General features: G+C 36.2%; 3 protein-coding genes across 6 annotated transcripts in view; all 3 read left to right on the top strand.

Annotated features, from left to right (window-relative positions):
* Positions 1–27,313, top strand: part of LOC127832643 (zinc finger CW-type PWWP domain protein 1-like) — a 217,689-nt gene that overhangs the window by 60,846 nt on the left and 129,530 nt on the right. The gene's annotated exons all lie outside the window — the stretch shown is intronic.
* LOC127832649 (solute carrier family 35 member E2A-like) lies at positions 4,983–19,371 on the top strand. Its single transcript, XM_052358252.1, has 7 exons — positions 4,983–5,085; positions 7,750–8,429; positions 10,147–10,282; positions 10,921–11,169; positions 15,765–15,818; positions 16,078–16,281; positions 17,540–19,371. Exons 2-7 carry the CDS (start codon positions 8,204–8,206, stop codon positions 17,787–17,789), a joined length of 1,119 nt encoding a protein of 372 aa, XP_052214212.1. The 5' UTR covers positions 4,983–5,085; positions 7,750–8,203; the 3' UTR covers positions 17,790–19,371.
* The window catches only part of LOC127832653 (solute carrier family 35 member E2B-like), a 211,531-nt gene continuing 208,091 nt past the window's right edge, over positions 23,874–27,313 (top strand). For 2 of the 4 annotated variants that reach the window (XM_052358263.1, XM_052358258.1), the window contains exon 1: positions 23,875–24,088. The gene's annotated coding sequence lies outside the window, so the exon portion shown is untranslated. Of the gene's footprint in view, positions 24,089–27,313 lie in introns of all 4 variants that reach the window. The other 2 variants (XM_052358264.1, XM_052358257.1) reach the window with 2 other exon arrangements.

The raw sequence follows: 27,313 nt of genomic DNA, 5'->3' as shown, positions 1-27,313 counted from the left end.
CTCTTTTATAACCTATACGTGATAACGTGTACATTATAAATGCTGTGAAAATAAAACATGCCGACATACATGTATCATATTTCGCTGGCCCGTGCTTTAATTATCGAATATTGTGAAGGTCATGATACCAACAATATAAACAAAAATCCGTTTGTTCCAAATCTACATAAATGTAAGTATTGCCCCGTTTGTCAATCTTTGTCATTACGCTTAAAATAGAAAATGCTGGCTGAAACACGCCGGGTATGCGAATACTTCGTTGACGGATGGCACTTCACTAACAGAGAAAAACAAACGCCACGCGCGAGAGGTAAGTTCCTCTGTTTTATTTAAAGTTATATCCTAAAGATTAACTTTTAAGACAAGACACATGGTCGAGATGATAAATGGTGTATCCTTTTGTATTGGTAATACACAATTTCACGGAAGAATGGTACAGTTTTGCCCAAAAATAGAAAATTCGATCGGAAAACAGCATAAACTGGATGAACAGTAAACATTTTAACAAAATAAAACTACTTAGAATTATTGCAAGAAATTGTTTGCTATTCCAACATGTAGAGTAATCACTGTGCTTCAAATACTGAAATTTTGATAGTATTCAATGAAATATAAACAAAGATAGTGCATGTTGTAATAGGTGGCATACATAAAGTTGCAGGCACTTTGTTTACCGATAAAGGGCACTTCAGATTACGGAGACTTTCAACAAAGCGGGCACTCTAATAACTGAGTTTTATCTTATACCTTAAATGCATTTATTTATATTATGGCTATTCATACGAAACATTTTGAAAATATATTTTTCAAAAATCACATTACTATTAATTTATACTATGTATATCATAATTGCAATTTTCAAATAAGATAATATTTATTATTAAATAAATGTGTACATAACGAACTTGTTTTTTATTGGTAACTTGAGATTCAGAGAAATGAAAATACAATGGATAATGCGGATCAACACAATCGTGTTTAATTTTACTTATAGCAGGGCTCTAGATAACGGTAGTGAAGGGGTCTTTATGAGGCAAATACACATTTGTTCTTCATAAAATCCTATGTCGGTTGTGCTTATTTGAATCGCATCATCAAGACGATACTTATGCGTAGCAACAAAATTAAAAAGAGAATGGTAAAACTCCCTTAATTTTGAGCTCTGCTTATAGGGAGCACTTCCCTTTCCGCAACGCTAACGTTTGCTCGAAGTGCGATTCACCTGACCCTAAATCACTGTATTGGTTAAAAGAAACACGGGTAAAATTAAATCGTAAAAACAACTGATTCTGGAAAAAAAAAGAATGCGTACATAAAATGTTTAAATGTCATATTATGGAGTCAGTACTTAGTATACCCCCACAAACGAAGTTTAGGGTGCTATATAGGATAGAACTTGTCTGTCTGTCGGTCCGTCGGTCGGTCGGTCCGTATTAAGTGTCCGCTCTCTCGGTTTTCATCCGATCTTCACCAAACTTGGTCAGAAGTGGTATTAGAATTCTGCCAATATATCTTCCCACAGTTTGGAAATGGACATTTCTTGTCATAGTTTACAACCTCTACCTCATGGGTTTTCTTGTGGAATTCCATGTAGTTACGAGTGGAAAAAACCTTTCCACAACTTTCGCACATGATTGGCCTATGTTTGTCCTCGATGTGTTTCCTTTTATCTTCCTCAGTCTTAAAGAACTGAGTGCACACTGAGCACTTTATGCATCCATCCTCATGTGTCTTCAAATGACGCTTCAAGTAGGCTTTCCTAGCATAACTGGCCTCACACGAGAACCGTTCGCTTGTACACAATTCTTCTTCTAAACTAATGTCCAACAACGAACCGTCGGCGGCATTCATAAGCTCCGATTCACTCATCCTGTAATAAATAATTGTGTCACTTATATGCAACTTCATATGCAGCATGTGTTGTGTTTATATTAAAAACAAAGACGGATATGCATAACTTTTTACACCACTGTCGTGTGATTAAATCGACCCCGCCCGTTCTTTTATTGCTATTTTCGTTTACTGGCATTGAGCCAAAAAGTTCCAATAGAATTTCGGACCTGCATCGCTGCTGATATTAATCTCTGAGAGGCAGTTTAAGCAGAGTGATTATTCATGACATGCTATCTAATATATAAGTAAATAGCCTCAGTACCTTCATTTGGACATAAAGATAAATGCTTTAGATCACCCGTTTAGAACGTAATTTAAAATATATGGTCATACAGATTTAACTCATTAGACATATCCAATTTGTTTAACATTTATCTTTCACATTTATACCAAATCATAATCATATTTCATAGGGATAAGAACATGCTTCGGTAATTCGTTTTTTATTTGCGTACTAAGTACATACATTTTTATTTATTGCCTGCTTACTTTAACAGTATTCCACAGCGAATTCTGCATTTTTGATTCACAAAAAACGAGTGTGTTATATATGGAAAAAAGTGTTTAGATGTCGGGAAACGAAGTGCCATTGTTTTTTAGATGATCGGTAAACGAAGTGCAGATGAAAAATGTGCATGCGACTCTTAAAACATTTCAATTTTCAATGTTGTACCATTACTGGATATATTGATCTTTTATTTCGAATAGTAAGCACGTTCTTGATTTATTTCCAAGTATGTTTATTTTGTTAAAATATGTACTGATCACTCAATTCATGCTGATTATCGATGGAATTTTATCGTTTTTTTTTTTTTTAATAATTCACCGTTTTTCCGCGAATTTCTTTCTTCGCAATACGAAGTGCTATACCATTAATCACCCAAACAATGTTCTGTGTCTAAAAACCAAATAAACAGGACATTAATACAAAAAAGCTGAAGAACTCACCTCTCGCGCGTGGCTTTTGTTGTTCTCTGTTAGTGAAGTGCCATCCGTCAACGAAGTATTCGCATACCCGGCGTGTGAAAGTGAATTTCTTAATTAAAGGCTGGTATAATCGAGTATCGACTAAACATGTCTGACCGAACCAAACTGTATCAGTATACAGTTACTGTATACTGAAGACATTACTTGTATTAACAGCGTGTTGAAGCTGTTCTTTCAATCACAGTAATCAGACTTATACCTCAGTCACAAATAGACACCGATCACCGTCCGATCAGCGGCCGATGTATTTTTCCGCTCATCGGGCTGGCGACCGGCCGATGATCGCACGGAAACCGGGCCAATTTGTAGCATCGGGCGGCGTCCGGATTAATTTTAAGTCTCACTTAAAATTTAACCCGACGTCGGGCCCGGGAAGGAATCGAGTTGAGATCGAAACAAGGTCGGACGTTCAACGCACGGGTATAGCCCGGCGATCGCCCGACATCGGATTCATTGAACGTGTATCGGCAAAAGTAAAGGTATTTCCCAGAGGCATATACATCGGCCGGCGACCGTCTGATTGCCGGAGGGCCTCCGCACGATGCCCGACGGACGCCGAACGATGCTGGTTATGATACACGTACAATGAATCCGATGTCGGGCGCACGCCGGGCGATAATCGTTCGTTGATCGTCCGATCTTTTTGCGATCTCAACTCGATTCCTTCCAGGGCTCGATGTCGGGTAAAACAAACTGTGATATAAAAAACAAATCCGGACGCCGCCCGATGCTTCAAAATGACCCGATGTGCGTGCGATCATCGGCCGGCGCCAGCCCGATTAGCGGAAAAAAACGTCGGCCGCTGATCGGACGGTGATCGGTGTCTATTTGTGACTGAGGTTTTAAACTTTGTCACTCATCGGACGGCGGACGGCTCCGACGTGTCCAGTCTTCCCGATGCCTGGAGATCGGACACATCTGACTGAGGCATTAGTATCCAGCATATTGACTGGTGTTTTCGGTGACCTGAAGACATAAATAGCAGCCCTGAAGTCCAAAAATCAAACGTTACCCAACGAGTAAATCAGCTAGAATCAAAAGTTCCAGGCATGGATGGAAGCATTTACCGACAAAACCAGTATAGTCGCAGCAACAGTCTTCTCGACGCGTCCGATACCCAAAGAGAAAACACGGAGAGAACTGTCACGGGGATTTTCTCAACCATAGACGCCGACTTAATCGAATTATATGAGTCGTGTTTTGACAAAACTGGACATAATGAATGTGCGTAAAGTGTCGTCCCGGACTGCACAGGCTAATCTGGGACGACACTGTACGCACATGCAATATGCCCAGTTTTCTCAAAACGCGACTCATATCTCAGACCACGGACGTCTACAGAAACAGCCCAAACGCAACCCATATACGCATAAAATCCACAAGTTAATGGCTGAACCTATTACCTATAAATGGACCGTTCAGTTGTTTTCGTCTATAATCTTTAAGTTTTCAGTTTCAACTCTACATCATCAACAAATTCAAGCAAAAAGAAAATATGATCCAAATTTACCGGAAACACTTTATTGTTGATTTCATTTTTTTATTTTCTTATTTTTTTTTTTTTTTAAAGAACTCTTATTTTGATTATAAAAATACCAAAATTGTGTACAAGTACATGAAATAAATTGTATTTTTATGAATTTTCTTCTACTCACCTTTACTTTTGTATGTTAAGCCAATGTCAAACCAGAAATTTATTCTAGCTACATTTGGCTGAATGTGTATTTCTGCTAGAAGAGAGCAAAATTATGTCAATATGATGCAGTTTATTTTATTCATTTATATAATTTCTTTGATTTATTTTTTAAATGTATATTTGACGACAACACCTTAAAAAGTATTCATTGATAGAGCTGTGCGTTAATACACTGGTAGACGGTTGGCCAGTCTATATTAATGGGCATAAACTAACCCGCATGCGGTCAAGTGTTAGTTATAGGCAACTTTAGCGTTGAAACGTCCGATTAGAATTGATCGATTGAGTTTAATTCGATTGTTTCCGCCATTCATTGTAAAAACATTCAACACTTAGTCGATCTATGAAACAAAATGCCTGTCTGCTTTGCTTCGGGTCTCACTTATCATATCTTAGCCTTTTGCGAATATTATCAACATTTAAGTTATTACTTCACTGTTTGGAACATCAACAACTGTCAACGAGGTTGCTATTACCATAAAAATTGTGTATGCTGTTCAAATTATGAGGTAAAAAGGTTAAAAGTGTGTACTCTATGAAACAAATTGTAAAACTCAACTAATTGTATTTTAAATTCAGATTTAATTAATTAATAAATCCTTCCACGTCAGCACTTGATGTGATTTTCGGTTGTTGGACATTCGGATTTTTCTTACTCGCCCGTAATATAATATTCATTCTAGTCTTGCTTACACTTCCTAGGTGTCAGAATTCAATTGATCTTGAATTCAGACTATATTGTGTATTTTAACAAGGTTTTTAAAGCAATTGAAAACCTTGGTAGATATCAAGTTTTTTGGTTTTCATAAGCCATTACTTGATATTGACTTTATCTGCCTGCCGAACTTATTTTGGCCCACTACCCCAACTCTGAAATACACTTTTATTTCTGCCTGTTGTAAACAAAGTGACAAGAGAGACTACTGCTACAAAAATGTTAAATTTACAATTCAATTAATAAGGACAATTTTTCAAATCATGCCATGTTGATGGTAACCAGACATATAACAGATACTCCCCTTGTGGTTAACCTTTTTTCTAAAAGGTACACAAGAACTGCATATAATACCTCCACAATAAACATTAGGGCGTATTTTTTTCTTGAATCACTTAACAACAACTGTTGTTCAATGACTTTGTTCCTTAAAATATAGAATATCGGCAAACTGGTAGTTTGTGGTCAATAACTAATTTGCACTAATCAATCTTCTACATATCAGGGTTCTCAATAACTTTTGAGCCAACAGGCCCAAATGTGAAACCAACAGGCCTTCTAAGGGGGGGGGGGCATGCTCCCCTGATTTTTTTAAATTGAGCACTTGATTTCCTGCATTTTGGGCCATTTTATGGCTATTTTAGTGGTCAACCAGGTACTTAAATTTGAGCATTTTTGTATGTTTTTTATGAATTTTAGTTTTTTTTAACTAACAAAAGATAAATGGAAAAAGCTCTTTATTACTTTTGTAAAAATTTAACTCAACATGTGATGAACAGAACTTCAACATATTTTACTGCTTTTGACCGATTTCAATATGCACCTTTTCATTGTGGTTGTTGTAATGCGTTAAGTGAGATAATGAAGCGACGTCTTCGCTTAATAGCTAATAGGAGCAAAATTACCTAAAAGACAAGCAAATTTCGAAAAATCAAAAAACTTAAAACAAAAATGGGTGTACTCTCAATAACTTAAGTTTGGATAGAGGTGTTGCATTTAGTGTTGTATGTGGGTAGTGTTTTAATAATTGTATGTTGGTAGCTTACATTGCAGACCTAGCTTAGGATTGCATGTTGGACCGTTACATTGCAGACCTAGATTAGGATTGCATGTTGGACCGTTACATTGCAGACCTAGATTAGGATTGCATGTTGGACCAGTTGGAATAAGATCAATGTCACCAACTAATAGAAAAACTGTTTTCCACCAAATAAGTCGAGTCTGGGGGTATTGCTCTGAATTGTTTTTGGGTAGGCACTGAAAGCTTTTACATACATGCCAAATGTCCTGATCTTGGCTGGACAGTCCCACTTTTGGGGTGTTTGACCCAGTGTCCCAATATAACACAATTTGTCCTAAATTATCAGCAAATTGTTGATTTTATCAAGATTCACTTCATGGAGTGTGTTTTAAGATAGCAGTCACTTATCCCTATCAATAGATGTATCATACTGAAATAAAAGCAAACTGGGTATGTATTTGAATTCTATTTCATTGCCCAATCAAGTCCAACAAAACTATTATCCTGTGTATTTATTATACCACCTGAGGTTTAAAAAACCCTGTCAAAATGGTAATTTTGTAGATCAAACAAATTGAATACTGATCAATACACATTGTGTTTCACATGAATTTACTTTAGTTTTTTTTTTACAGATTTTCTGAAAATTGTTTGTACATACCAGTATTGCATCTAAAATTTAGAGTTGGTTAAATTGGAACAGTGCTAAAAAAGTCTGTGTTCTTGATATTCTTAAACACATTTATCGTCAATATTGGCCAGAAATTTAAAGTTTTTATAAGTTATGAACTGACTACTAGCTAGGTAAAGTACCGGTAACGGTGGAATGATATGAAGTGTCCCAACTTTGGACCTTGAAAAATCTGGCATGTATGAGCTTTCATTCAGACCTAGCTTGGAATTGCAGAATTATTATCCCCAGCCATAGACGGAGGGATATTGTTTTGGCGTTGTCCGTCCATCCGTCCGTCTTTCCGTCCGGCACTTTTGTGTCCAGAGCAATATCTTGGAAGTGCTTTGGCGGATTTCATTGAAACTTGGTATGATTATATATAAGGATAAGAGGATGATGCACGCCAAATGTCATTGTACACCATCTGTTAATAACGGAGTTATGGCCCTTTTTATCTTGAAAAAATGCTTTTTTGTGTCCGGAGCCATATCTTGGAAGTGCTTTGGCGGATTTCATTGAAACTTGGTATGAGTATATATATGGATGAGAGGATGATGCACGTTGGCGTTGTCCATCAGTCCAGAATTTTTTTGTGTCCAGAAGTATATTGGTGGGGGATATCGATTCAACGAATTTGCTTGTTTAAATTAAATTAATACATTTAACTGAAACTTTGAAAACTTGGTTTGTCATGTCTTGTTTGACCTTTTGGAAGTTTTATTTAAATATTTTTGCAATACATTGTGTTTTTGCGTTGTTTTTAGATGCCTGTCCTCTGTGGATTGGATATGTGTGATTCAGTTATCTAGAATGGCGATTAACCAACATTGAATGAGCGAATCAATCAAGATTTTGTTATAAATTTCAATCAAGAAACTTCATAATTCATTTATTTTTAATTCACAATATTTACATGTAATGGTGTCGCCACAAAATGAAATGATAGCACTCTAGCAAATATAAAAAACAATAGCTGCTGACAGTGGTTCTTTACAGTACTTTAAATAATTATACATAGATTTGACATTGGATTTTATTACATATATTATTCATAAACAGAGTAATATATAATACTAGTACTTTTGAACATAAAACTTAACCAAATTAGCTTACATGTATAAACAGTTAAACAGAATTAAAAAACTGTACAATCTTGTATCTTAAAAAGTATTTATAAGTGATCGAAAATCCAATCTAATCACAACGGAGTCTACCGTAATGCTTAAGAAAAGTGATGTGGAAATGGCACTGGATAAGGCCAAAATGATGGCTGCAACTGATAGCATCATCATTAAGGACAGCAGTCTGACCGATGAGGAGAAGAAGGGACTGATGAACCCTCGGGCACTTCTATTCCTTGCCATCTGGTACTTCTTCAGCTTCTGTACTCTGTTCCTGAACAAGTACGTCCTTACTACGCTGAAGGGGGATCCTACTCTGCTCGGTAGGTAGTGAACAGTAAGGTTGATACTTGATATACTGGTAATGTATGCATATGTTGTCACTGCAGGAATAATCCATAGGTCACAGTAAACATGTGGTTGGACACCATGTATGATTAGTAGGGATATTGTGCCTGAATTAGTGAAATAAAGACTAATAATTAAAATACAACTTCATGTTGTTACAGTTACTTAGTTCTTGTATATTTGAAAAACAAAATAGTATCAGGTTAAAGGTTTGATGAAATAATTTAAAGAATTGATAGTACTCTTTATGTGTTGTCATTGCCTTGGAACAAAATAACAATACTGCAGGTGGGCATGGGTATGTTACACTTTTGTTAACCATTTTGATTAAAGCGTTGAATATTTGACATATTTTCTTAAGTTCTTGGCAAATCTTCACACAGATATGTTGAAGTTCTGTTCATCACACAAAAATTAACACAGAAATTGCTTGGAGGGTCCTGAAGCAAACATCTGAAAATAGTTCCACTTCAAAATATGATCACCCTAGCTAAAAATAGAACTATTCCTTAACACCATTTTTGACTCAACTTATGGCTAGAATTGTAAATAATGTCACTCAAATGTTAATTAGGTGGGCCGCTGCCAAAACTGTTTAAAATGTTTTGCTCCATAGCACAATATGGCTGCATACGCCAAAATTATAATGATTACAAAATAAAGACAAGTTTCTCAGAACTTTTCTTCTAATAATAACTGGGCCGAGTTAGAGAGTGGTTCTGTTCCATTATAAAAGAGCTGTTGGGTTTGTTGGCAGTTTTCCAGATATGGCTGTAGTGAGACATTGCTAGCCCAAAACAATTAAGTTCAATTGATGTCTCAAGTGAGTGTCCTTGGGCCTTAAGCCCCTCTTGTTCTTTTTTACCCTTTATTTAACAGCCACCCTACAAAGTAAAAAAAACGCCCAGTTTAATTATACCCCCACAAACGAAGTTTAGGGGGGTATATAGGAGTGAGCTTGTCTGTCGGTCGGTCTGTTGGGATGTCGGTCCGTCTGTCGGTCCGTATGAAGTGTCCGCTCTCTAATTCAAGTTGTTTTCATCCGATCTTCACCAAACTTGGTCAGATGTTGTATGTAGATGATGTCTAGGTCAAGTTCGAATATGGGTCATGCCGGGTCAAAAACTAGGTCACAGGGTCACTTAGTGCGTTTTAAACATTGAGCATGCTGTCCACTTTCTAATTCAAGTAGTTTTCATCCAAGCTTCACCAAACTTAGTCAGAAGTTGTATCTAGATGATGTCTAGGCCAAGTTCGAACATGGGTCATAGCCGGTCAAAAACTAGGTCACGGGGTCACTTAGTGCATTTTAAACATTGAGCATCGTGTCCGCTTTCTAATTAAAGTAGTTTTCATCCGATCTTCACCAAACTTGGTCAGAAGTTGTATCTAGATGATGTCTAGGTCAAGTTTGAAAATGGGTCATGCTGGGTCAAAAACTAGGTCACGAGGTCACTTAGTGCGTTTTAAACATTAAGCATGGTGTCGGCTGTTTATTGTGAAGACAACATGCAAAATCTTCTGTGTCCATGCGGCATGTGGGGGTATGCGTCACATGTGTGACAAAGCTCTAGTTGTTTTTGTTAATACAGGTACTTGGTTTTATTGGATAATTATTGTTAAATAAATCATACTGTCCATTCATGCTAGAAATCATGTTTTACTTGTTTATCAATTGCTTGTTTATTGAAGGTGCTATGCAGATGGTGATGACAACTTGTCTGGGCTTTCTGCAGATGTACATGCCTCTTGGTTTCTATAGTAACATCAAGAGGAATGGAAAGCCACCAAATTTCTGGAGGAACATGATCATTGTTGGAACCATGAGGTACTAGAGATTTGGTAGCACAATGGTTATATGAAAAAGTTGTATTAAATTAACAAATACCAGGTACTGTTGGACCCAGCTCCAATTGAGATGTACTGGTCCTTTTTGGCTGTAATTTACATGTAGTGTAATAAATGATTATGACTGCGTGCACTGCATTAATATTTGAAACCAAGTATGTTGCCCATTAAATGTAGTGTTCATGATAAAAATAGCTACTTCGAAACTAGTTGTCCTTAAAAATGAGAATTAATCTTTGTTGTGCAAGCATTATGAATACTTTTACCATGCTTTTAAATTAATTTGTTCCAGGTTTATATAGCTTGATTGTATCTTAATCCTTAAGCTCTGGAGTCTATTTGTTGGGTATAATTAGTACATGTTGCCTTTGGAGAAGATCTTTAGATTGCTTCCTTAGTGGTTATGCTTCCTTAGTGGTTACCCAATTCGGTATCTCCATATTAACTGTGACCTGTGTTTCAAGAATGAATAACACTTTAAAGTTCTATTAATTACAAATAACTTCATGGTTCATAAAAGTCTATGGTAATAATACTCTTAACAACTCAATAAAGATAAAAAAATTACCATCCATATGTAAATATTGGCCTCATTTTACCATGTTGTAATATTTACAGGTTTTCAAACATAGTGCTGGGACTGGTAGCTCTGAAGTTTGTTGCAGTGTCTTTCACAGAAACAGTGAAAAGTTCCGCACCAATGTTTACAGTGGCTATAGCCTACATGATGCTGGGGGAACATTCTGGTTTCTTTACCATTCTTAGTCTGATCCCCATCATGTTTGGTCTGGGTCTTTGCTCATCGTATGAATTGAGTTTTAAAATTGAAGGGTTTGCAGCAGCACTGGCGGCAAATATAACAGAATGGTAAGAAGCATTGGAACTTAATTTGCTCACATGTGTTGGTGGAGTGGCCAAGTCACTAACACTATCAATTTGTCATAAAACAACGTTTTTATCATTTTGAAAAAAAAATCCATATCAGATTTTTTTTTTCAAAATGAAAAAAAAAGTTGTTTTATGACAAATTGATAGTGTTAAAGTGACTTGACCACCCGCCCAACACCTGTGAATTTGCTTGCCTGTCTTGCTTAAGTTTTTGGCTTGACTAGTCACCATAAAGTCTGAACAATACTACTCACCATTTATTGACCTGGCTGTTGCCATCTGCCTAAAGCTGTGGTTAACCCATTAATGCCTAGTGGACTCTCCCATCCTTCTATATTGGATCAATAAATTTCCAAAATTAGGGATGTCTAGTATATTTATTTCTATATTTAGAATATTTCTTACAGCAATTCCTTTAAGCAAACAGCGCAGACCCTGATTTGATGCTGCATTATGCTGCATCTCATCTGGGTCTACGCTGTTTGCTAAGGCCTTGTTTTTAGACGCTAGGCATAAATGGGTTAAGGTAAACAGGTAACATCTTCATATCTTTTTGTCACTACAGATAGTGAATCAAGCTTTACACGTGTGTTCCTGGTCTTTGTGTGAGGTCATGGATCGACAAGACTCATATTTCTTACCTTCATTTTCACAGAATTATTCCATTTTTGTTCTAAGGAGATTCAGGTTAAAGTTTGCATGCAAGTAGTCCATAAATTTAGGCGAATGATTGAGTGCAGCTGCTACATATCTTTGTATCTACTACAGTTATGTTAAAACAACTTTATATATATGTTCAGAGACAGCTTTGGTTAATGTCATCAGTTGTAAAAAGTAGCATAATGCTCAATGGATTTAACATCTCTTTTTAGCTCACCTAAGCACAATGTGCTCATGGTGAGCTTTTGTGATCGCCTGTTGTCCGTCGTGTGGCGTCAACATTTGCCTTGTTAACATTCTAGAGGCCACATTTATTGTCCAATCTTCATGAAATGTTGTCAGAAGATTCGTCTCAATGATATCTTCCCTTTTATCAGATTTTTTTTTTCAAATTGAAAACTTGGTTTTGTGACAATTTGTCCCTTGTTCCTTATATGGCTATAGTAAAACCTTGTTAACACTCTAGAAGCCACATTTATTCCCCGAACTTCATGAAACTTGGTCAGAAGATTTGTCCCAATTATATCTTGGACTAATTATAAAATGGTTCCGGTTGGTTGAAAAACATGGTAAAGATTGGGCTGGGCATTTTTCCTTATATGGCTATAGTAAACCATGTTAACACCCTAGAGGCCAAATTTATGGTGCGATCTTCATGAAACTTGGTCAGAACATACATCCCCATGACATATTGAACTAGAAATGGCGCGGCAGAGGCCGACGCGTATCCCCACGCCGAATGTTTGACCTAGGTGTGCCCCAGGGTTGGTAATGGGGCCATGCATAGCTGAGATTGACCATATTGTCATAAGAGAAGTTCAGTATCAATTTGAAGTGAATCGGTGTAGAAAAGAAGAAATTATAGTAAAAGGCAATTTTGGGTGGGTGTGGTCTATGTGGGCGGGGCCCCAGGGTTGGTAATGGGGCCATGCATAGTTGAGATTGACCGTATTGTCATAAGAGAGGTTCAGTATCAATTTGAAGTGAATCGGTGTAGAAATGAAGAAATTATAGTAAAAGGCAATTTGGGTGGGTGTGGTCTATGTGGGCGGGGCGCCCCAGGGTTGGTAATGGGGCCATGCATAGTTGAGATTGACTGTATTGTCATAAGAGAAGTTCAATATCAATTTGAAGTGAATCGGTGTAGAAATGAAGAAATTATAGTAAAGGCAATTTTGGGTGGGTGTGGTCTATGTGGGCGGGGCCCCAGGGTTGGTTATGGGGCCATGCATAGTTGAGATTGACCCTAATGTCATAAGAGAAGTTCAGTATCAATTTGAAGTGAATCGGTGTAGAAATGAAAAAATTACAGTAAATGGAATTTTTTGGTGGGTGTGGCCTATGTGGGCGGGCGCCCCAGGGTTGGGATTGGGGCCATGCATAGTTGAGATTGACCCTAATGTCATAACAAAAGTTCAGTATCAATTTGAAGTGAATCCGTGTAGAAATGAAAAAATTATAGTAAATGGAAATTTTTGGTGGGTGTGGCCTATGTGGGCGGGGCGCCCCAGGGTTGGGAATGGGGCCATGCATGGTTGAGATTGACCGTATTGTCATAAGAGAGGTCCAGTATCAATTTGAAGTGAATCGGTGTAGAAATAAAGAAGTAAATGTAAAATAACCTAAAAAAATGAGTGATAATTTCTGACGCGGCCCCACCCCAACCGCTATAACTTTTGACCCAGGGGTCAGATCAAAATTCCAAATAGTGCAGGGTCGCACATATGCTCATAGCCACCATGTGTGTAAGTTTCAAGGTTCTAGTGCTTTTAGTGTAGGAGGAGATAGTGGCCAGGACGGACAGACAGACAGACAGACGGACGGACGGACGGACGGCGGAGATAACCACAATATCCCCACCTTTTTTTCAAAAAGCGTGGGGATAATTAGAATTGAATTGGTGTAGAAATGAAGAAGTTATAGTAAAAGGCAATTTTGGGTGGGTGTGACATATGTGGGCAGGGCGCCCCAGGGTTGGTAATTGTGCCATGCATAGTTGAGATTGACCGTATTGTCATAAGAGAAGTTCAGTATCAATTTGAAGTGAATCGGTGTAGAAATGAAGAAATTATAGTAAAAGGCAATTTTGGGCGGGTGTGGTCTATGTGGGCGGGGCCCCAGGGTTGGTAATGGGGCCATGCATAGTTGAGATTGACCGTATTGTCATAAGAGAGGTTCAGTATCAATTTGAAGTGAATCGGTGTAGAAATGAAGAAATTATAGTAAAAGGCAATTTTGGGTGGGTGTGGTCTATGTGGGCGGGGCGCCCCAGGGTTGGTAATGGGGCCATGCATAGTTGAGATTGACTGTATTGTCATAAGAGAAGTTCAATATCAATTTGAAGTGAATCGGTGTAGAAATGAAGAAATTAAAGTAAAGGCAATTTTGGGTGGGTGTGGTCTATGTGGGCGGGGCCCCAGGGTTGGTTATGGGGCCATGCATAGTTGAGATTGACCCTAATGTCATAAGAGAAGTTCAGTATCAATTTGAAGTGAATCCGTGTAGAAATGAAAAAATTATAGTAAATGGAATTTTTTGGTGGGTGTGGCCTATGTGGGCGGGCGCCCCAGGGTTGGGATTGGGGCCATGCATAGTTGAGATTGACCCTAATGTCATAACAAAAGTTCAGTATCAATTTGAAGTGAATCCGTGTAGAAATGAAAAAATTATAGTAAATGGAAATTTTTGGTGGGTGTGGCCTATGTGGGCGGGGCGCCCCAGGGTTGGGAATGGGGCCATGCATGGTTGAGATTGACCGTATTGTCATAAGAGAGGTCCAGTATCAATTTGAAGTGAATCGGTGTAGAAATAAAGAAGTAAATGTAAAATAACCTAAAAAAATGAGTGATAATTTCTGACGCGGCCCCACCCCAACCGCTATAACTTTTGACCCAGGGGTCAGATCAAAATTCCAAATAGTGCAGGGTCGCACATATGCTCATAGCTACCATGTGTGTAAGTTTCAAGGTTCTAGTGCTTTTAGTGTAGGAGGAGATAGTGGCCAGGACGGACAGACAGACAGACAGACGGACGGACGGACGGACGGCGGAGATAACCACAATATCCCCACCTTTTTTTCAAAAAGCGTGGGGATAATGAGTTTGAAAATGATTCTGGTCTGTTGAAAAACATGGCCACCAAGGGCGGGGCATTTTTCCTTATATGGCTATATATGGCTGTAAAACTTTCTTAACTCTCTAGAGGACACATTTATTGTCCCATCTTCTTGAAACTTGGTCAGAAGATTTGTTTCAATGATAACATGGACGAGTTAGAAAATGCTTTTGGGTGGTTGAAAAACATGGCCGCCAGGGGACGGGGCATTTTTCCTAAAAAAGCTATAGTTAAAACTTTTTAACACTCTCAAAGTCTAATTTATTGTCCAATCTTCATGATACTTGGTCAGAACATTTCTTGTAATGATATATTGTACGAGTTCGAAAATGGTTTTGGTTGCTTGAAAAACACGGCCACAATGAGGTGGAGCATTTCTCATTATATGGCTATATATTACTATAGTAAAACCTTGTTAACACTCTAGGGGCCACATTTTTTGTCTGATCTTAATAAAACTTGGTCAGAAGATTTGTTTTAATGATATCTTGGACGAATTCGAAAATGTTTACGGTTGGTTGAAAAACATGTCTGCAAGGGGGTGGGGCATTTTTCCTTATATGGCGATAGTTATTACTCTAAAAGTCACATTTAATATCCAATCTTCATAACACTTGGTCAAGCCCTCTTGTTCATCTTAAATAACTTGCTGACAAGCTCTAAATAACTTATGAAAAAAACTTTTAAATCTGATCTTATTGCTTAGTATTATTGCAGCCAAATGTCAGTGAGTCAGAATGTGTTTTTTTTAATGTTTTGAAGCTTTTACAATTCTTATATCTTTGGTGTATTTTTTTCAGTTTACAAAATGTATATTCCAAGATGCTGATAAGTAGTGCCAAGTACAGATACAAGTAAGTTTAGTTGATGGCGAATGATGCTGTAGATGATAACTGTTGGGAAATTTCATGCACTCATTAAATGCATATAAAAATGATATGGCTATAGCTATATACATTTGAATATTGCCAGAGTAACGACAGTTAGACATGAATATAAAAAACAACGCTGTATATTTATCTTTATTATAATAATAATGATTATACAATCTATATCAATATATTAAATGCTCTGTTCTACTAATTCATTCAAGTGTTTACATTTGCTTTTCAGTCCAGCAGAGTTACAGTTCTTTACAAGCATTTCATCTGTGCTTGTACAAATCCCTGCCTGCTTTCTCATGATCGATTTCCAGAATGCAAGAAACTCAATGGACCTTACCATCTTGGCAGCTTTCATCTTAAATGGAGCCTGTTTCCACTTCCAAAGCATATCTGAATATGTGTTAATGAGCTACATACCTCCTGTTACTCATAGGTATACTGTCTGACTTAGCCTATTGTAAAAGTAGTGGCAATTACATTTAGTCTTGTGCAATACTTATAGTCACCCTTTTTGTCGAGTCCACTCTTTTCAACCATTAAAAAGGTCCAGTATATATGTGTGAGTTTGTTTGGCCTGATTACTCACTGCTATTTTATCATGCAAGTAAAAAAGTTCACAAATATAAACCAAAAGTATTGCAAGTATTAAAATTGTTGTAAGTCCTGGACGGTCATACATATGTACGTAAAATTTGGGCATAATTTGGGCATAATACAGATTGTACAGAATTAAACTTCATCACGGATAATATGTTAATAATTGTTGTTAAATGACTTACCTTAACTATTCACCATGTGGAGATGACGTTAAGCATGTGAGATGTCACTGCCTAGCTCAAATGTCAAGGTTAAACATATAGGGTCAAAAGCCTTTCATGCAGCTTTGCTGGATTTTACCTTCTTCCTTCTTCACTTGTTCGATGTTTGTTAACATTGTTGTTTGAAACATTTAACAGTCTTGTAAAGTGAATAATATCATTATTTTGACTTTTAAGTTAAAGTGAAAATCTCTATACTTTGAATCATCTCTATATTTTGACTGAAGTTAAAGTTTATCATCTCTATATTTTGACTTAAGTTTTAGTGAATAATCTCGATATTTGGATGTAAGGTAAAGTGAATCATCTCTATATTTTGACTTAAGTTAAAGTGAATCATCTCTATATTTTGACTTAAGTTAAAGTGAATCATCTCTATATTTTGACTTAAGTTAAAGTGAATCATCTCTATATTTTGACATAAGTTAAAGTTAATCATCTCTATATTTTGACTTTTAATCATGACCTTGACCATTTTTATATTACATGTTGCCTACAGGCATCCACTCGTTTTATAAGTGTGTGTATATGTGTAGATGTTTTGTAGATGTGCAAAAACATTTTATCGTGCCCATTCACGTACCTTAGTTATGTGCCCATTAAATAATAACTTTGTACAGGAAGAGTATTAAATGTTTTTAGTTTGTAGAGCAAACTTCTTAAACATTTTTTAGCAATTGAATTAAAACTTGAAATATGTCATCACCATGAAGTGTATACATGCACGACTCTATTTTCTCAATAGTGAAACATGTCTGAATTATGTGCCTTTGAAGTAAAGGAATGGCTGCAATTCCTATGACAAAGGGGTGTGGGGTTATTTAAAGCTTTCACATTGTGCATGTGCTAACTCAACAATATCTCTGATTTCAGTGTTGCCAATACGGTGAAGAGAGCTTTCCTCATCTGGTTATCCATCATAGTGTTTGGTAACCCTGTGACTTTCCTCAGTGGACTGGGAACAGTCATAGTCACCATTGGAGTTCTGTGCTACACGAAAGCAAAACAGATTGACACTACTAAAGGGGCCTTAAAATACACACGTGATGAAGAAATTAGTGTAAACGGATCTACAAAAGTTACATCAGATTTCAAGTTGAAGAAATTGGAAACAAAGCCTTGATGAATTCTATTTCTATAGAAAACTACCTTCATTTGTTGTATTTTGTTTATTGATTGGATTAGTGTTTTTGCCCTTTACATTCCATGTATGTGTTCATAGGTTAAATAATATATGCTGATTATTTTATAAGATTATAACGTGACGTCCCACATATAAGATTTGAGGATTTATTAATGTATTGCTTTGGTCCATCAATCTGTCTGATGGTAGATCAGCTTCATTTCCTTTCTCAAGTAGTGCTAATCTAATCTAATAATCTTTACAAAACTTCATTGCATATAACCTGTATCCTTTCCGTGAGCTGTTACCACAACAAGTCATTTGTGATCTTTATGCATAACAACTGATATGGGATGGACCAGTAAATAGTAACTAGTAAAATGTTCTCGGTATATAAATTTAGTTATGTTAATTTGTTATTTCATTTTGTGTGTCTGCATTTGTTCTTCATCATTTATTTATAGAATGACAATAATATTACTGTCAACAGAGGCATACGGAATGTAGGATTTGTTATTTCGTATAGTTTTCAATCTGTGTTCAGAGTTATCGATTTTGAATAAATGGTCAGTATGATAAACATACTGATGTGTTAGTACTCCCCATCAAAGTGAAAGTAATATCACTAGGTTGGTCACTTAATTGTGTGTATTCATCTCTTTTGAACTTCAGTGTTGATTTGGCACAAGTTGCCTCAGATGGATGACCTTAATCAGTAGAGTATGGTAAAGGAAGGAACTTTGACTGCAAACAGTGTGAGCAGAGTTATGGCCATTGGCTTTTTATTCTACTGAAGAATATTTAGTCATCAAAATTATGTGAACTCAGTTCCTCTTTAAATACTTTGTGGATTTCTTTTCTACTTTCACATCTTCATATGTATGATTTCGAAAAAGCAAAAAAAATAGTTTTGACCAGTTTTGTGCTAATTATGGGCTTTTTTCACTGCTTAATATATCAATGTAGTTCCTTACATTTTATGGACTGAAGTCCCATAGAATTTGAGCAAAAGCTCAAAGCTGAACATCTTCAATGTTAAGATGGTCGAGAAGTAAGGGTTGTTGTTAAATTGAGACCCGTTTGTGGCATTTACATGCATTAAGTATTATAAACTTTTGTGCGTCTAAAATTGACATATTGATTTGTATGTGTCCTAACTTGGGTCGTTTTAATAAACATGTAGTTCAGCTTGAATGCAGATATTTCTTATCTCAGAAAAAATCAAAACAAAGAGTTTTTTGTCAGGACTTGTCTATATGTGTACAATATTGCCCGGTACGTTCACACTTTGCTTGTTGTCCTAATCGTATGAAATTGCATACAGTTGAATGAGTTTACCATATTTTTAACGTTGATTAAATGATGTGTATTATAATTATATTTTTATAATATCTATTTATTAACTCGTCTGTGCTATTTCCGGTGTTCAGATGATATTATTTCTTACCTGCATTATATGATTTTCGTGGGACAGTAACATATTTATTATTGGAGTCTGTGATGTACTATGTATATGTTGGGGATCAATGCATAGTCAGTGTCACCCTAAGTGGTATTGGCATGAAATAAAGGAAAAATGTTTTGATCTTTTTTTATTTAAGTATTTTAGAGACAAAGCGTTAAAAGAACTGTACAATGCTGTATTTACACGCCTCCAATTTATATGAGCCTCGTTATGGGAAACTGGGTTTAATGCATGTGCGTAAAGTGCCATCTTTGATTAGCCTGTGCTTTTCGCACAGCCTTATCAGAGAAGACTTTTTATGCCCCCGGATCGAAAGATCGAGGGCATATTGTTTTTGGCCTGTCTGTCTGTCATTCATTCATTGTGTGTGTCCCAAAACATTAACCTTGGTTAAAGTTTTGCGATAACTTTTGCAATATTGAAGATAGCATCTTGATATTTGGCATGCATGTGTATCTCATGGAGGTGCACATTTTGAATGGTGAAAGGTCAAGAGTATCCCTCAAGGTCAAATATATGGCTTCAAAGCGGCGCAATAGGGGGCATTGTGTTTCTGACAAACACATCTCTTGTTCCGCCTAGACTGGGTTTTTGTATAGAATAGTCGTCTTTTAAACGAAACAAATCCAAAAAGGTTGATCAAGTTTCAGTTTAAAGCCGTATTCGTAAAACCAGATTCATTCACATACATTAGTATTGAAGCTATCGTGAGCCTCTGAACAACATTATTATTTTCCTTAGGACTATATAAACGAATTTCAAGAAGAAGATATTTATTGTGTGACAGTTATCCGGTGACCGATAATTGGATTTGCAAAAGACTGCATTTAATTTGCCATGTGGCTTTAATGATCGTTTATTGTAAATTATTTTTCACAGAGGTCTGATATACGTGCTCCTTGCACAGAATAGCGCATTTAAATCACTGTAAAAGTTACCTGATGCACATGTTAATACCACCTCCCCCCCACCCTTGTTACATATTTCCCGTTTCGAATTGGTTCGGTGCAGTTTTCCCCACCTTTCAACGCTTGAAACATTCAAACTTGTGGGGATTTGAACTAATGATATGAAGGTGTAAATATAAGATTGTGATCTTCCTTCATAAAAACAGTAAAAAGTAATGCCACCTTTTCGACTGAGAATTTCTGTGGCATTAAAGACGTTTTTCATAAATATTTACATCCATGATATTCAATGTACGGTGGTATATAGGTGGCATTCACTCCTCTTTTTAGCTCGACTTTCGAAGAAAAATGAGAGCTATACTACTCCCCCCAGCGTCGGCGTTGGTTAATTTTTCAAATAACTAACACTTTAAAAAATAATTAACTCAAACTTGGAATATTACTTTGTGGCAACAAGACAATTGTGTAGGTCAAGGTGCATAACTTTGTCAGCATTATTTTTAGAGTTATGCCCCTTTTAAACTTAGAATTTCGGGTTAAATTTTTTAATAAGTTCAATAATTTGAATACTATCAAAGATAATCAATTCAGACTTGGACTACTTTCTGATGGGGACAAGACACTTGTTTAAGTCTAGCTGGATAGACTATAAACAAGAGCAGACAACTGCATCAAGCATTTTGTAAAAATTATGGCCCTTTTTTCACTTAGAATATGCATTAATTGATAAATCTATGTCAAAGTTTGTGTACCACCTAAAATATTTTCTATGTCCCTTGACATATAGCTTTCATATTTTGCATACTTCTTTACCAACATGACCGTAATCTATAAACAAGAGCAGACAACTGTAACAAGCATTTTGTAACAATTATGGCCCTTTGTCCACTTAGAATATGTTTACATGTATTATTGATAAATCTATGTTAAAGTTTGCCTACCACCTCAAATATTTTCTATGTCCCTTGACATATTGCTTTCATATTTTTCATGCTTCTTTACCAACATGACCCCAATCTATAAACAAGAGTAGACAACTGTATCAAGCATTTTGTAAGAATTGTGTTCCCTTTTTATACTTAGACAATTGAAAATTTGGTTAAGGTAGCGCACCTCTAATGGGCACATATCCAAATATAATCTAATTAATTATTTTCTTAATCAGCATCATTTCACTGAACTACATGCAAATTTGTAGGTAGGCTTTCCATGCTTTTTAAAAAAATATACCGATTTTTTCAAAACCACCCCCACGCTCGGCTTTTGTCCAGTTTATTTTCACCTCTGGGGTATATAAAAGTTCCATAAATCATTCAAATTTCCAAATATGGGCATGCAGTTGGTGTGTACAGATGCTGTAAAGGTGTTTAAAGTTTAAACAAGATGAAATAAGTATTCTTTTACAGACATTTATTTTTTACAAATTTTTATCTATGGAAGAGCACCATGAAATGTAAGTGATTTCAGTCAAGTAAAAATTGGGTCGGTTAAAAACAAAGTGTCATAAAATTCAAAATAGTATCATTTAAGTCATATTTTAAACTTAGTTTTTATAGAAACACTATATACAGCAAAAATACCAAGAACTAGACAGATTTACCGTTTATTTTTTGAAATAAAAATAAAAATGCAACATGCATGGTTCGTATTTTCAACAGTAAATCACCCAATTTCGCCATAACGTTGTTTTAATTTTAATAATTGAAATTGTGCATAAAAATTGCAACATATTTAACAATAAATATAGCTTATATGCCATATTAAATCAAATTACGTTAGAAAATAAATAAAACGCGTCGCAAAAAAGTATACGTCGTAGGCAGGATTCGAACCTGCGCGGGAATATCCCAAAAGATTTCTAGTCTATCGCCTTAACCACTAGGCTACGGCACCTAATAGTAGGCTCTTCAATCTTCGAAGAAATCGCGGGAAATCATTAGAGGTGCACTACCTTAAGTTTTGTGTTTAGGTTCACTTTATTCTTAAAGTACCAAAGCTATTGCTTTCATACTTGCAACACTTACTAACTATCGTATGGGGGGACTGTGCAGGCAAAGTTATGTAACTCTGACTGGCATTTTGACAGAATAATGGCCCCTTTTATACTTAGATAATTGAACATTTGGTTAAGTTTTGTGTTTTGGTCCATTTTACTCTTAAAGTATCATAGCTATTGCTTTCAGACTTGGAAAACTCGCTAATTATGGTAAGGGGGCTGTACAGGGCAAGTTGCATAACTCTGGTTGGCATTTTAACGGAATTATGGCCTTTTTTGTCTTAGTAACTTTGAATATTTTGTTAAATTTTGTGTTTAGATCCAGTTTACTTCTAAAGTATCAAGTCTATTGCTTTCAAACTTCAAATACTTTCTTACTATCATGAGGGTACTGTACCTGGCATGTTGAATTTGACCTTGACCTTTGAATGACCTTGACTCTCGAGGTCAAATTAATAAGTTTTGCTTAAATTGCCATAACTTCTTTATTTATGATCAGATTTGATCTAGAGTCAGTGATCAATTGTAATATATCAACGCTATTATAAATATTGAAACTTTGTTTAATGCAAAGATCTTCCAAGAAATGTGTATTTATAGATCTTTGTTTGATGAAACGACGTTTCACATATTTTCAGTTCTATTGTGCCAGGGATCTATACATTTTGTTTGTATAGGCCCTAGGTCCCTGATTATATGAAGTAATGAAATGTTGTTTATTGGAATCGGGACAAGCGATTGGTGACGCGAGATAAGAGAGGGCCGAGAGATAAAAAGAGCTCTCCTGCAGTCTTGCACCGATGTTTCCAGTTTTTGTTTATTGATACATCTTTTCAAGGGAAAATAAATAGGTTTTAACAAAAAGTCACATATTCGCTTCGCAGCAAATGTGACTGAGCATCGAGGCAATTTTACTGATTGACACAGACTAAAGGCAGTCTAGCATCGGCGTTAAAGTTAATCAAGTTACGACATGGGAATGTGAACGAAATTTAACCAACTGTGTTATGTATTGATTGTTTAACTTTTCTAATGCTGTAGATCTACAAAAGCCGTGGTCGTTATTTAAGTACGGAATACCGTTATTGCCATTGTGGTTATACATTGAAAACCAAAGGGCGAGAACGCGAGAGTACGACGACGAGAATGCGACAATACGATGACGACAGTGCGACAATACGATGGCGAGAATGCGAGAACGCGATAGTACGATGACGACAATGCGATGGCGACAGTGCGATAGTACGACGGCGACAATGCGATAGTCATATCGTACTGTCGCCATCGTATCATCGCATTCTCACCATCGCGTTCTCGCATTCTCGACATCGTATTGTCGCACTGTGGTCATCGTATTGTCGCATTTTCGTCATCGTACTCTCGCGTTCTCGCATTCTCGCCATCGCGTTTTCGCATTTCGCCATCGTATTGTTGCACTGTCGTCATCGTATTGTCGCATTCTCGTCATCGTACACTCGCGTTCTCACATACTCGCTTTGTCGCCATCGTATTGTCGCACTGTCGTCATCGCACTGTCGCATTGTCGGCATCGTTCTTTCGCGTTCTCGCCATCGCGTTCTCGCCATCGTTTTAGCGTTTGTCGTCATCGTATTGTCGCATTCTCGTCATCGTACTCGCGCGTTCTCGCATTCTCGTCGTCTGGATTTTAATGTGTAACAATGATGTGTAACCACGTTAGCATTAACGGTATTCCGTATTTAAGACCGTTTATTGTGACGAAACAGTCTTACGTATTCTTTGCATATGTTGATCACAGTTTAGCCCCTTGCGATTATCATAAACTCCTTTGTTTCCAATTTTATAAACATCAGTGGTTACAAACTGTACATATCTGCACATTTCACCAGTGCGAGATGTCAACAACTGTTCATCGAAAACAAACATATTCTTGTTAAATTGAAAGATTCGGGTAAAAAAAAGTTCACTATACATTCAAGTAAACTGTTTAAATTACTCAATTTAATGTTTTAATGATTTGCTTGTTTCTGATTCGCTAAATAATTAAAGCCATCAACGTCATGTGATTTTCGGGCGGCTGATTTTCGGATATTGTACACGAAACACTCGTCTAAATTGAATTCGGGTTGGTGTCCAATTCTTCTCGAAGTCTTATCTAAACGGGAAATACTCATACATCATTTATAGGCAGAGTCCTTACATATAAGGTGCTCCCAAACATATGAAAGTATCCGGATATTGTTCTCCAACTCTCCATTGCATGATGCTAGTTAAAGTGGGTATGCACGATTTTGATATGTCTTAAATTGTAATATATTGATAAAAATATGTAACAATGACACAAAATAGGCCAGAAAAAATATACAATGAAGACGAATTTCATAAAATGCTGCAAAGACAAATTAACGCCCCAAGCCAATTGTGACGAAGATATTTCGTACTTATTTTTCTACAATAACCAAAGTATTTGTCTTTTGATTAGGATCGGATTTAGTGTTCTAGTGTCAGGGCTTTGCATCAGGAAATTGGGAAGAGGCCAGGGGCCTTTCAAATTGGGAATTTCATGCGCGATAACTGCTCATTTTGGGAAGACCGTGCTTTTAAAAGTTATTGAAACAGGGTCTTTTCATTGTGCAGAAGTATTAAAAGACAGATTGTGGTGCATTCTTAATCATATTAGAGCTCATTGCTTTCAATTTGGGAGATGCCCAATATGTCTAAGTAAAAAAAATGTTATTTTTTTTTTACAATTTGTCAAATTCCCCTATCAATTTTGGGAAAAAATGACCTTATTTTCGATTGGGAAGGGGCCGAATTTGGCCGAAATTCGGCCCCTGTTATATAAGGATGAAAAGCCCTGAGTGTTGTATGAATAGATATCATTGCATGAAATTAAAATGATTTGTAAAAGTAAATTTAGATTCACATTGTACATGCATGATATACATACTGGCGAATTTGACTGCACTGACATTTTCGATTTCAGAATTAAATATCTGGCTTATTTCGCATTTTTCAACACATGTTCTTTTAACTTTTATTTTAATTTAAATTAAATTATATGTATATTAAGTTTTTTACACATTTTATATAAATTTATAAATATTTGACAAAATCGTGCAAACCCACTCTAAAGGGGCCTTTTCACAGATTTTGGCATGTTTTGAAGTTTGTTATTAAATGCTTTATATTGATAATTGTAAACATTGGATATAAAAAGCTCCTGTAAAAAAATCAAGAATAAAATTTAAAAAAAGAAATAAAAGGTTACCCTCAGCAGGGCTCGAACCACTGACCCCTAGAGTCCTGGAGTAAAAAGTCTGCCACTTAGACCACTCGGCTATCCTTCCGGATACAATGTGTTATGTATTTTATACAAATACAAATACACTTGTATAGCGCAAAAACTATAAATATTCTATCCGCTTCACAAAACGTCCTATGTACACATATTTAGATATCCTCTAGTGAGCTTGCAGGTTACAGAACGCATCTAAGTGTTATGGAAACGCTCAAATAGGTAGGCTTTGAGTTTGCTCTTAAATGTTGTTTCCGAGTCAGCCGATTTCAAATGTCAAATGTTATGCTATATATAAGCAATCCCCATAGTTTGAACTGTTTCACAAAATATAACGACAACAACAGAACTCTCCAAATTATTAATTTGTTTCGCGTTGCAACGCTTTATAATTTTCGGGTTTTGTAAATCGTCAAAAGATGCATATTTTGGCTATTTTAGAGCATAAAATGTTCAGTATTACTGTTTCCTCACGAACATCATAACTAAAACGAACATTTGCGAATCTGAAACAACTTTTGTCACATTTGTGCATTTACCCAAATGTGAAAAGGCCCCTTTAAAGAAAAGCTGTTCACAAAAATTGGCTGAAAAAATAACAACATTTAGAACTTGCTCAACTCTTTTTCAGTTTTTATACAAGCTGCATTGAATATATAGGCATATGCTGATAGTAGCCATCACCTGCTATTGCATATTGTAATGTTGCGAAAACACTAGAACAGTTACTGATCTATTGCTCTTACCCCAATAACAATTGCTGATCAAACTGTATTTCAAAGAGCATTACCATTTTTTTTTCTTGAAATATATATTTTCTTTTCCTAGTAATGACCTTATTATTATGCCCCTGGTAGGGTGGCATATAGCAGTTGAACTGTCCGTCAGTCAGTATGTCAGTCTGTCTGTCCGTCCGAAAACTTTAATGGTCATAACTTTTTCAATATTTTACATAGCAACTTGATATTTGGCATGCATGTGCATCTCATGGAGCTGCACATTTTGATGGAGCTGCACATTTTGAGTGGTGAAAGGTGAAGGTCAAGGTCATACTTCAAGGTCAAATGTATAATATATTGCGTCTGTCCGTCCTTCCGAAAACTTTAACATTGGCCATAACTTTCTCACTATTGAAGATAGCAACTTGATATTTGGCATGCATGTGTATCTCCTGGAGCTGAACATTTTCAGTGGTGAAAGGTCAAGGTCATCCTTCAAGGTCAAAGGTCAAAAATAAAAATAAAATAATTTTCATTTCGCCATTCAATCTCTTACTTACTTCTCATGGAGTTGCACATTTTGAGTGGTGAAAGGTCAAGGTCATCCTTCAAGGTCAAAGGTCAAATATATGGCTTCAAAGCGGCGCAATAGGGGGCATTGTGTTTCTGACAAACACATCTCTTGTTTTTATATTGTTGATTGCATATTCACATGTACGCACAGTGTTTAAAAAGTGCGCAGCCTCATTCTGGGTAATGAGAATTTGAAGAAACATGTACAGTTTATTTGATTTGAATTTTTCCATCAAAATCAAATTGTCATTCGAAAGGTAAGTTATTAAAGAATGCATTTACATAAAATTTATCACATATTATTTAACGTTTTTTACATGCTCCTTTTGAAACCCAAGTGAAGTTGCCAGTAGCGAATCACTTTAGGCAATATGGCGGGAAAAGTTGATTAATGAGGGGGTTGTCTCAAACTTCGTTTTAAATGGCACAATTGTATTTTTATGATATGTTTGTACGGTTTCAATTTTTAATATACTGGTATGCTACACATTGTTCCAGTTCATATCAAATTTTAAATAAAGGATTAGAAAAGTTGGCAAATTATTAATTTATTAAGTTATTTTGATTTACTGAGGATATAAATGGA

Source organism: Dreissena polymorpha, chromosome 5 (assembly GCF_020536995.1).
Source record: "Dreissena polymorpha isolate Duluth1 chromosome 5, UMN_Dpol_1.0, whole genome shotgun sequence".
Lineage (NCBI taxonomy): Eukaryota > Metazoa > Mollusca > Bivalvia > Myida > Dreissenidae > Dreissena > Dreissena polymorpha.
The sequence above is the reverse complement of the archived record's forward strand: the minus strand, read 5'-3'. Positions and strand labels throughout refer to the sequence as shown.

Coding starts and splice junctions, on each gene's coding strand:
- LOC127832649 (XM_052358252.1), top strand. CDS start 8,204: ATGCTTAAGAAAAGTGATGTGGAAATGGCACTGGATAAGGCCAAAATG. Junction 15,819..16,077: donor AGTGCCAAGTACAGATACAA/GTAAGTTTAGTT, acceptor TTTGCTTTTCAG/TCCAGCAGAGTTACAGTTCT. Junction 16,282..17,539: donor ATACCTCCTGTTACTCATAG/GTATACTGTCTG, acceptor CTCTGATTTCAG/TGTTGCCAATACGGTGAAGA.